We start from the raw sequence: 10,783 nt of genomic DNA, 5'->3' as shown, positions 1-10,783 counted from the left end.
CTCGCTCGATTCTATTTACGAACAATAAGCACAATGCTCCTATCACGTATCACGTCGCCCGTGTAGCGACGCTCTGCCCCAGTTTCACTTTGCCAATATAATGATCGCCGTGGAGACACACCGAACAACCCGCGCGCGCTTTAAATGCAGAAGCGTACTTCTGTGTATAATACAACGTCGTCGTCGTCGTCGTCGTCGTCCGCACACTTTGATGCATTTGTTTACGTCAACAGCGATGCCTGCTTAAAGCTCACACCACGCACAGCCTGGTACGTAAGACGTTCGAGTCATTTCCGCGCGATAATATCGCCGTGTGTATTCTTGGAAAATATAGCAAGGATAATACTCGAAAATCTAGGTGAGTGTCTTGATAAATTCCCATGCGATAATAATGTGATAGAGAGAGAGCGAAATTAATCAAGATTCGAAATAATATGGTGATACAGCTTATACATATATATTTACATAGAAGATATATATTTATAATAGAGAGAGATTCTCTCTCTCTCTCTCTCTCTCTCTCTCTTTCTCTCAGAGAGCATTGCTTCTTTATTTAAAATAAGATTTTTATGATATTACAGTATTAATCATGTTTTTCACAAAAATTGATATATTTAAATAAATACATCTATACTTAACGCTATGGTGTCGATTCTATTGGCGGAAAAGTCTTAACGGTATTGTTGATTGTAGATTTCTTTCTTTGTTTGTGCGTTCTAACAGGTTGCAGAGCGACGATGTGCGAATAGCTCAATTCACGCTCCCTTTGGAGTTCCTCCATACTGACCTTGTTGAGGAAAAAGGGGCCGGTAGTCATCATGCCGATTGCACCAAGCGGGGCCAGAAATACTATAGCGATTACGGAAATCTTTACTACTTCGAGGGCTAATTCGATTTTCGTTGGGTCGTCCTCCTTTCTAGCACGTTCGAATGCCATCGGCGCTAACGCTGCCTAATTTTCATTGATATTCGTCAAATTGATAATTTCACATTAAAAATATTATTACGATATAAAAATTTCTACTACGAAGACGAGAAAATTATTCTTTTCTTACTTGTAAAGTTCCTTTCGGTATCCAAGATATAGCGACGAAAAGTCGTTCTTTCCACGTGAAAGGCATTCTAAGCGTCGTTAGAAAGGCGGTAGTACTACGTACCTAAATTTGGAAAATGGCGTAAAATTTATGTCGACATATATATCTGCATTTAAGACATACACGTAATATGGTGAGGTATATTGATGTCGCGAGAGAAAATTAATTCCGAAAATTTTATCGCAAGTAATGTTAAGAAAAATTTATATATTCAATTTTCTCTCTACTCGTTTTTTAAAAGTTCAATTATTTTTCACTTCTTAATCGAAATGATGACTTACGGATATACCTATTAGTATACAGGCCAGGTAGAGCCCGAATTTTAATATAGCCCAGTTTCTAAAATCGATATCGGCACCGATCACGCCCCCTAAAATCGGTTGCACAAAATGCCACAAGAAATAAAATGCTTTATGGAAAGGCGTCGTCTGCAATATAAAGAGAATGATGGAAATAAACTTTTTATAGGATTTATAGAATTAATCTCAAGATTTTATCGCCAAAGATGTTTGACGCGAATTAATAATAAGAAAATTTCGAACTTTTCGATTGATTATTTATTTTTATTACTTACATCGTACGAAACTGTCAAGATTCGCCATCCGTGAATTGCTATAAACGATAGTATAATGGTAGCGAGGTATCCTCCACCTGTAATCGCCAGTCTCGATGCTGCTGTGGTACACATCAAAGATGCGAGAGCCAAACCGCCGATGCGATACCACATTGCGTGTTTCTGATATACAACAAGAAAATTGAAGCATAATTAATATAAATTATGTAATAAATTATATGTATGTATAATAATATTGTTTATCGTAAAATTGTACACGAAACTAGTGAGCTACTCTCGTTTTCTCGCGAATTTTATCATCTCTCTCATACTCTCTCGGTGAGAGCAATATTTTAATAAAACATTTCGAAAAGGCGTTAATAAGTCTGCCCTTGTTAGTTCAGATTACACGAACGTACTTTCGCGATACGTGACCCGAATTTCGTGGGCACTTGGACGCGAGGAAATGAATAAAGTACCTACGTGATTGCGATGAGGGAAAAAGGCCAGAGCAAAACCCAAGATAATTCCCACTATAAGTCCTAGAAGGAAATCTCGAATCCCGCCGGGGATATAGGACCACCATTCTGTTCTCCCGTCATCTAGAAAGATGTATAGCTCGCTTTATACAGAAAGCTTTTTTCGTACGTTTAGAATTTTTTATACACTGCCACCAGTTTGCGATGTTGAGCGTCACAAATTGTTAATGTATTTTTTTTTTTAGTGTGTTATGGAAGTTGTGAAATATTTAAATCGTTATTCATACATATCGTATAAAGGAGTAATTCTCGATCGTGGCAAATTATTTATCTTTAGGAGCTACGATTTTAAATATAAATTAATGTAAAATGCGTACAGTCAATTTTTTATCAGATTCTTATCGATATTCTTTTTACATTTTCTTTGTCAAAGATTTAAAAAATTTTTTCCACTTGCAAATTTTTTCGCATTCAAAGAATTAAAAAGATTGCAAATTGGTCAATGTATCATTATGACGCTTTAGAATTGTCTTACAATTTCTATTATACCGTTGCTAAAAACGAAAGAGAAGCAGATGGAAAACAGAGACACGATGTGAACGTCATCGATAGACGCTGCTGTGGATAATAAGCTGGTGAATCCTTTATCTTCTCCATAACCTTGTTCAGCTAGGGTGAGCATGCAGTTGACCGTTACAACGGGGGACATGCAGGCCACAATTGTCCTTGAAAAGCAATTTATTACTATGTAAATCTTCCTTATATTTTTGCGGTAAGACAAGAATCTTATAATCGTTAGTCCAGACAAAAATCATATATATATATATATAATAATGAGAAATATTTTGGACTAGCGATTATTTTCAATTAATATAATTGTGAGAAGTTCTGCGTGCGATGGTATAAGAATTTGCTCACCCTGTCATGAAAGACCAATTCCACGGAAAGTCGAGGAGATATCTGCACGAGACAGTGAGCGTTAGCATCTCGATGGTACACGGTACAAGCGCGAGGATCATCACGAACATAGGATGCGCTCTCAGTGCAGTCGTCGTCAGCTGTAGACCGGCACGTACCATGATGAAAGTCAGGCAGAAGGTCCTGATCTTGGATGTTGTGCCCGGCCCGAGTTCGTCATGTATATTATAAATGTCGGTGTTGCGCAATATTATACCGGCTAGGAGCATGCCGAAGATGGGCGGCAGATGCAGCCAAGGAATATAGACGAGGGTCCAGCCAAGCGTGTAGGAGAAAACGACGAGAAGCAAGAGGCCGAAGACATTGCCACCTGGTAGTACCATGTCGCCCAGCAGAAAGTACAGAACAGCCCAGACCAGCATGGTCATGCCGGCCACGGTCGCGAGCCAGAAGAGATCCGCCCATGTCAGTTGCAAATCGAAGCACGCGGATATCACATCGGTTACGAGAATCTCCCGTAATATCGGGTTGCAAAAAGTCGCGCGATGGCAGCAAGTGTTATCATCGTCTTCCTCGTCTTCGTCTCTCTCCTCCGTTATCTGGATCGATCTAATTGTAATAGATGCGTATCTCGTTCAACTTTCTTCGCGTAGTATCACAATAATCCCGTTGTTACTGTTTAACTCGATAAAAATTGTACTCCGAGCGTTAGGTTTGTTAGAATCAATCTTATCGTTAATTCACACTTACTTCCCTCGCATCTGTACATTATTCTCAGATGCTCGCGTATTTGCGGAAGTGGATGCGATCGGTTTATCCTCAGGAATAGATTGCATACGAGACAATGACCTCCGCTTTATCTTTTTGCACTGATACGGCTATGTTCATCAAATTGGTCTTGAGATATTGAATCTTTTATTGGTTTCTATCATACGAAAATGAATATTTATGTCATTATCATATATATTATAGTTTTGACTGATATGGGAATTTGACATTTAAAACAATGCGCAATATTTTACATGACCCACGTGAATTTCGATATATTTTAACTAATTTCATGATACAGCTAGAAAGATATATTCAATCTATTGTTTATATTTTTAATATTTTGTCATTTATCATCATATATTAAAATAAACGCATGAAATGTGAAAATAATGCTATTTTTACGCTCGGATAAAAAGATTAATTTTATTCACGTTTCCTATATTATAATATATATACTAAGATTTCGCTAAAATTAGATTTCATTGATTGTTGCAGGACGTTACATGGAAGTGTTTTAAGTTGTCTCCTCGATTCAATACTCGAGGGAAACCACCGTTACGTGCGTGAGAGGGCAATCTCATCTCTAAATGCAAATAGAAGCTATTACCGACGATGTACTCGCTCTTAATTTATTCCATAATCGGGACGTTTTCGTGAAATATTCGCGTTCTCCTTCGCGAAGCATCCTTTCGTCGGGGTGACGAGGTCATAGATACATACTCCACGAGATAGAAAGAGAAGCCGTGGAAGCAACGGAACATGATAGACATACAGACGGAGAAGAACGAGAGAGCGAGAAGAAGAGGAACTTTAAAGAAGCAACCGACTGTTCCGCGAATGACTTCAAAGGATTCCGCGGATATTGAATAATTCCAGGTACGCGCGACGTCTTATGAAATATTCTCGGTTGAATATACATAATTTTAGGTCCGGCTGTGATATCCTGCGTTTCGTCGCGAAGCAATTACGGCAGATGCGAATAATCGTGGGGAGGTCATTTCACTTGAGACGATGACTCTTATATCTCTTCTCGTCATATTACGAGAGTTTAATCTGTCTCGTCGATGTGCTGAATATGACGACTTTATTACGCGAGACGAAACGCGGAATATCATACTTATCTTCGAAGATTCACGATCAACGTGTAATGGAGGAGGAATAACTTTAAATTGCATAGCAATTTCTCACAGCTGCCAGTAACGGTAAATTGTCGCGAAAATCCTAGAGAGTATGAAATATCGCGTGTACGTTGGAGAAAGTATCCTCCGTAGAAGAGCGGATTTTAGTATCTGTAGAATCGAGTTACTTTAATATAGGTCGCGCTTATGATCATAACGCGAACTTTTAGAGCCTCCGAAATTCGCCGCGTTAGTGGAGGATGACGGCTGAATAGCCGAGAAGCGAATCACACTCTTTAGCCGAAAGCGAAAATTAACGAACGAGGCCTAAAACTGCCAGTTTTTTTTTTTAAGATGTCAGCTTGCGGCATACGACGTTTATAGTTAAACTTCTCTTCGCCGTGGCCCACTTTTGTTTTTGAATTATGCATAGGGTATTGGGCGTTCGCGGTTGAGTTTACTATTAGTATTATTACACATGGCTCTTTCTTCAAAAATTAATATCTTTTACAAAATCATTTCTTTTCTTTTATCAATTTGGAGAGCTGTACATCTTTTGAAAATTTTACTAGACATCATTTTTTAACATTTAATTTTGATAATCAATATTTATAATAAAACAAATACTTTTTAAGTGAGGATCAAATACAAAATAAAGTTTTGTTGTCTTCTGAAATATAGCGTGAAAAAATTTTATTAATTTTATTTTTTATAAATCTTTTATCATTTATAATTGACATAACTTTGTTTCCTGTTATTTTTTCGTCAAGAACATATCTGTTGACTAAAAAATTGATCAAGGAATTTTATTATGAGCGATATGGGCGATAAACAGCGAGAAAGTTACTCCACAAGAATTCATAAAAAAAAACATCAAATTTTTATCAACGATCTATAAAGTTTAACCATTCGTTCAAGGAACTCTACGATCTGTGCGCACGCCAATAGCGTCGCCTATCCCCCTTGCAGCTTCCGCCCCGACTCCCCTTTTGCACTCATCTCGCCCGCCGTTTCTCTCCTACGCGCGCATTCTCTCAACCCCTCTTGCCCCATTTACCCTCTCCAGCACCCGTGGTTCACTTCTACTCGATGCTTCCACCCCCGCGAGAATATATTCAGTTCGCGAGCGATGCTCGCCGTGATCGTGCCGAAATTCTGATTGATATCCGTTTGGCATTGCTTTTAACGGTGAACGACCGTGATAAAAAAGAGAAATAGAGAAAAGATCTTGCCGGTTTTGTTGGCAAATTTTCTTTGCGTTCGCGTGTGAAACCGGGTACATTTACACAGACATAAATCGCTCCTGGGATTCTCGTGTGCACTTTGTGATCAATTTGGTGTTATAAATCGAACTGCTTCATATTTCAAATTTGCATATAAGGTGAGTGTTTTTCTCCCGCTTGAGAAATAATTTCAGAAAAAATTATATAATTATAGATTAACAATAAGTATTCATTATATGTGTTACATGACTATTGTATCAGTCGTAAATATTTACTGAATATGTGTGACAATAAAAATTATCCATTTCATATTTTTTTTAAATTAAAAAAAGAATATTTTTTACGCAAAAATATTTTTTTAAATTAAGTTGTTTTAAAATTGTAAAATATTAAATTATAATAGTTTAGCATTGATATAGAAGGATAGAAAAAAAAGATAAAAAGCTTGCATGTACAGGTTTTCTAAACTATCTTATAAACTTTTTACGCAAAAAGATACCGCGATCTGCAAAACGAACGTCGAGCTCGTTAGCGATACAACATAACGATTGATTCGGTAAACAAAAAGACAACGCAATAAAGCTCTACGGTGTAAATACAATTACGTCGTGGTTGTCGCGGGAATAAGCAAATGCCGGCATTTCACTTTATGCGGTTAATTTGCCACAATTCCAAACAAAAACGCGCATTTACATTTCCTCGTTTTAGGAACCGTGTCGTGTAGCGTCGTTTATTTATGTGACTCGTCGCGCGAACGTTATATTTAATAATACTGATTTACGTAAGCTTTCGCGATCACAAAACTGTTAGAGAAGATGAAGTATGCATGTGCTCGTGAAAGAGTGACATCAGCTGTCGCATGAAGTTTCGGCGTGTCTTCAAGACACACATTTTCGCTGACGAGCAAAGATACCGCCTGATAAAACGCCCGGAATATTCACAGGATATCACGAGACGTTTAATAAGAGCATACAGTGTACGTTATCATATACACACACAGGTGTATTTGATGTCAATTTTCGCAAATACTGCTTTTTTTTTTTTTTTTTTTTTTTTTTTTATGGCGATGCCAGTTTTCATATTTTTGAATATTTGAATCCAAGAAATACTACTTCACGCGCAGACAATTAATATTTCGCGTATCGTTGTGCGTTTCGATTAAAAAAAAAGGAACTATAAAAAGATCATAATAACACGATGTCTCACTGATCATAATAGCAACGGCGACGATTCATCCCGATAGCGAATTATCGCGTTGACTAATCGCTGAAGACGGAAGAAGTAAATAAATGACTATCGCGAATCTCATAATTAGCTCGTTCGTAATGCGTGAGTTTCGGGCTGGGATGCGCGCGAGGCAGCGCCGATATAGGGTCTTTGACCTTAGCGGCGAGAGGGTGAGAGGAGGCACTTAAATCAGCGGTATTGGATTTGTGTCTGGACTGGGAAAATGGCACTCTTGGAAAATGAATATCTATTTTGGTTGTTGAAGAGCGATGCAGTCAGTCGTACCCGATGGGGTAGTCCGCCGTCACAAGTGGATTTAAGGTTATTGAACTTGTTCATTGATCCCTCTCGATGCACCGGCACACGTTCAACCATCGGCGCCACCGCCGTCGGACTCTTCTCCGTTTCTCCTCTTTGCACCTGCGACTTGCTTTCGCGATGATTCTCGATGCGCGCGTAAAAACGCCGAATTAATTTGCCTATCATCCGCGCCCGCGTTACGAACTGATCGTTGCACGTGAGTGTGACGAGTGAGCGATCCGAAGTAAAATAATTCTTTTTGTATTAGATAAACTTTTAATAAATATTTATAACGATTGCATGATTGATCGTTTTAATTAAATATATTTTTACATTACAATAAATATAATTTAATATGTAATTTTATATATTTGTTAACGATTTTTTCAAAATATGATATGATAAAATTAATTAAGACTATTACGTCAGTTAGAATTTGGGAGGAATCTTTTTTATCCTGTATTAAAGATAATAAAAAATTTTGGACAGATACATACGTGTATATATTTATATAAATATCAAACAAATAATTATAAAATTATATAAATATAATTGATTTAAACAATTATTTAATCAAAATAAAATTAATCGTGTAATTATATTAAATATTAATTATAAGACTATCTAAAATAAAATATGAATTATCTTCCTTTGCTCACTCGTCACACTGCACGTTAATGCGTTTATACAACGACTAGCATACACATATATGTCTTCTCGATCTAATTTGTAGATCGAGTTTCGTGTTCCGTAGAAATATCTGTATACGTATCGGTTGAATGATTAACGCGGGCATCCTGATATTGGATTGACGATATTCTATTCAGCCGAGCGTGACGCGAACGTTTTATTTCTGCCATTTTCCATCGTTGTTTAGTTTAATTTTGGGTTTAATCCGGCAACTCTCTTCTCGGAGCAACGACCGTTACGGTGGAGAATGCTCCATGTTTTTGTGAAGATCCGCGGAGGATACACGTCGTTTACCACAATGATTTATATAATGTCCTAGGGAGCGTCGCGTATAATTTATCGCACAATTTACAATGTCAATCACGAGGACTTTACGGCGATGTTAAATATTTATTGAGAAACGAAAGTCTCCGACGAAAGGGACGCGTCTTACACGTTAGACGATGGCAAGATAATACTTTTTTCTCTTCTATTTTTACGAGAACTGTCTTCCGATATCTCACCGATAATAGTTTCGCCATAGTTGTAAAGGGCGCGGTAGAAATTTCTATCGAGTTACGCGAGGTAAGCGATACGATTTTCCGCATTTGTGCACAAATATAACACCAAGATATACTCTCTAAATGATGCATGCGCGCCCGAAAACGGTGTACAATTTCGTCCGTATGCTCTTTTCCAAGCACATCCTGTCATATGCACACGGCGATGTGTTTCCATACTTTTCAAACACGATGATTCGTGCGGAAAACACGGACGTGTGTTTTTAGTTTATGTGCTCGTATAATAGCAAATGCCTAATCTCGTTTGAGAATGTTATCAAAAAATCATATCATCGCGCGTTATTATTAAGATTAAATTTCAAATATATCTTTATCGCACTTCTTTCTTCGAAGAAAGATAAGTCGCGTAGATAATGTACAGATTTCGCTGTAGCAGCATCATCTTCGCAGATGATCAAGAGCAAATGTTTTTCACAACGCATGAAAGCAAATATTTTTCACCTCGCGTGCATCGGTTTTTCCTGACATTAAGCATAATCATATCGTGTTGCAGATACAACGCCGTCAAATTATTCCATAAAAAAAAAGAAAAAAAAAAGAGAGAAAACGTGCTTTTTTGGATGATCTTCTTTCTCTCTCTCCTCTGGCTTGCTCTCACCCGAAAGACGAAAATTGAATTCGCAGAGAGACAGTGACAGGTACTCGATATATACGAAGCTGAGCGCGGCTAATGGCCACGTTCACCCAGTATTCCCGCGTCTCGCGGCGCTTGACTTGACACGGACGGGCAAAGTGTTCTTATATCAGGAATCTCGACCCCCACGGTACACCCGCACGCGTCCTTTTCACGTCACTGACAACAACAACGACGACGATACACTTGACATACTGCGGTGAGGCTTTCAAAAATTCAAAGACCTCGCGTGCTCCGCGATACTCCGTCTGAATTTCTGTACCGAGGACGCTATTTTTTTCGCGTCGCCGGCGGTGCTCCGAATTTTTCTCGGGATCTCGACCTCGGCTAATCGTGCGAGAGCCAAGCGAGCGCTCGATAAACATTCTGCAGGCGTATTCTGTAACTTTTTGATGCATGCGGTATAATTACAACGCATGCATTACGAAACTCGTGACTGTATTAAAAAAATATATTACAACGCGTGCATTAAAATGTTACGGAATGGCTTTGCTGGATGTTTGAACTTTGAGACGAATAAAAATGTTGTATATTTTTAAAGAAACGATTGAACCATCGATTATTCTTTTGAAAATTCTTAAAAGATTGAGACATCAGTCGATATTCTGCTCTTAGGTCACCACGTTTAAATAGGCCAACCTAAGGAGACAACGTTCGCCGAGCAGAAGATGATTCAATTTGTCTCGGACGAGGGATACTCGCGAAATAGATCGTTACGGGATGACTTTGAGTTTTAGAAAGGTGATTGGAGACGTAGACGTATATTAATGCAACAATTTAAAGACAAAGATTTAATATCTCAGTAAATTAAAGTACATTATTTAATCTATATATCAGAATTAGATAAAAATCAAATTTAAAAATGCAAATTTACAGATAAAAGTTAATAAAAGAAAATATTTTATAGTAATTAGGAGTTATTAAATATTTGTGTATGAAAAAATAGTTTAAACTGTCACAGAGCAAATGTGCAAAAATATATCGTTTTACCAACCTTTTTTTAAAAAAAAGATAAATATGCTCCTTGTTTTATTAACGAAGCGAATTCGATTCGTATCATCAATTTATTGACTCACCGTTTTAAATGCAAATTATCGCATGAGTCAATTGATGGTAGGTTTGCGGCGAGACGTCTGTCAAATAATGACAGCGAGCAAACATGACGGAACACTAAACTATTTTACGCAACTAACTAAACCTCCATTAATTATCCATC

General features: G+C 37.7%; 2 protein-coding genes across 2 annotated transcripts in view; one reads left to right on the top strand and one right to left on the bottom strand.

The window, feature by feature from the left end:
* Positions 1-617: 617 nt before the first annotated feature.
* On the bottom strand, positions 618-6,110 carry LOC115245541 (sodium/hydrogen exchanger 9B1-like). Its single transcript, XM_029823913.1, has 9 exons — positions 5,991-6,110; positions 3,795-3,922; positions 3,045-3,653; positions 2,676-2,851; positions 2,131-2,249; positions 1,669-1,830; positions 1,376-1,522; positions 1,056-1,157; positions 618-952 (listed from the first exon to the last, which is right to left on the bottom strand). Exons 1-9 carry the CDS (start codon positions 6,108-6,110, stop codon positions 641-643), a joined length of 1,875 nt encoding a protein of 624 aa, XP_029679773.1. The 3' UTR covers positions 618-640.
* LOC115245614 overlaps positions 4,430-10,783 on the top strand; it is a 170,011-nt gene continuing 163,657 nt past the window's right edge. Inside the window, exon 1 of the mRNA XM_029824028.1 lies at positions 4,430-4,691. The gene's annotated coding sequence lies outside the window, so the exon portion shown is untranslated. The remainder of the gene's footprint in view (positions 4,692-10,783) is intronic.

Source organism: Formica exsecta, unplaced genomic scaffold, assembly GCF_003651465.1.
Source record: "Formica exsecta isolate Colony F162 unplaced genomic scaffold, ASM365146v1 scaffold122, whole genome shotgun sequence".
NCBI classification, from domain to species: domain Eukaryota; kingdom Metazoa; phylum Arthropoda; class Insecta; order Hymenoptera; family Formicidae; genus Formica; species Formica exsecta.
This window is presented reverse-complemented; position numbering and strand designations above follow the sequence as displayed.

Excerpts from the sequence above, each read along its gene's own strand:
- LOC115245541 (XM_029823913.1), bottom strand. The coding sequence starts at position 6,110 with ATGCCAAACGGATATCAATCAGAATTTCGGCACGATCACGGCGAGCAT. Across the intron at positions 3,654-3,794 it reads AATGTACAGATGCGAGGGAA|ATCGATCCAGATAACGGAGG; the intron begins GTAAGTGTGAAT and ends TATTACAATTAG. Across the intron at positions 2,852-3,044 it reads AATTGGTCTTTCATGACAGG|GACAATTGTGGCCTGCATGT; the intron begins GTGAGCAAATTC and ends TTGCTTTTCAAG.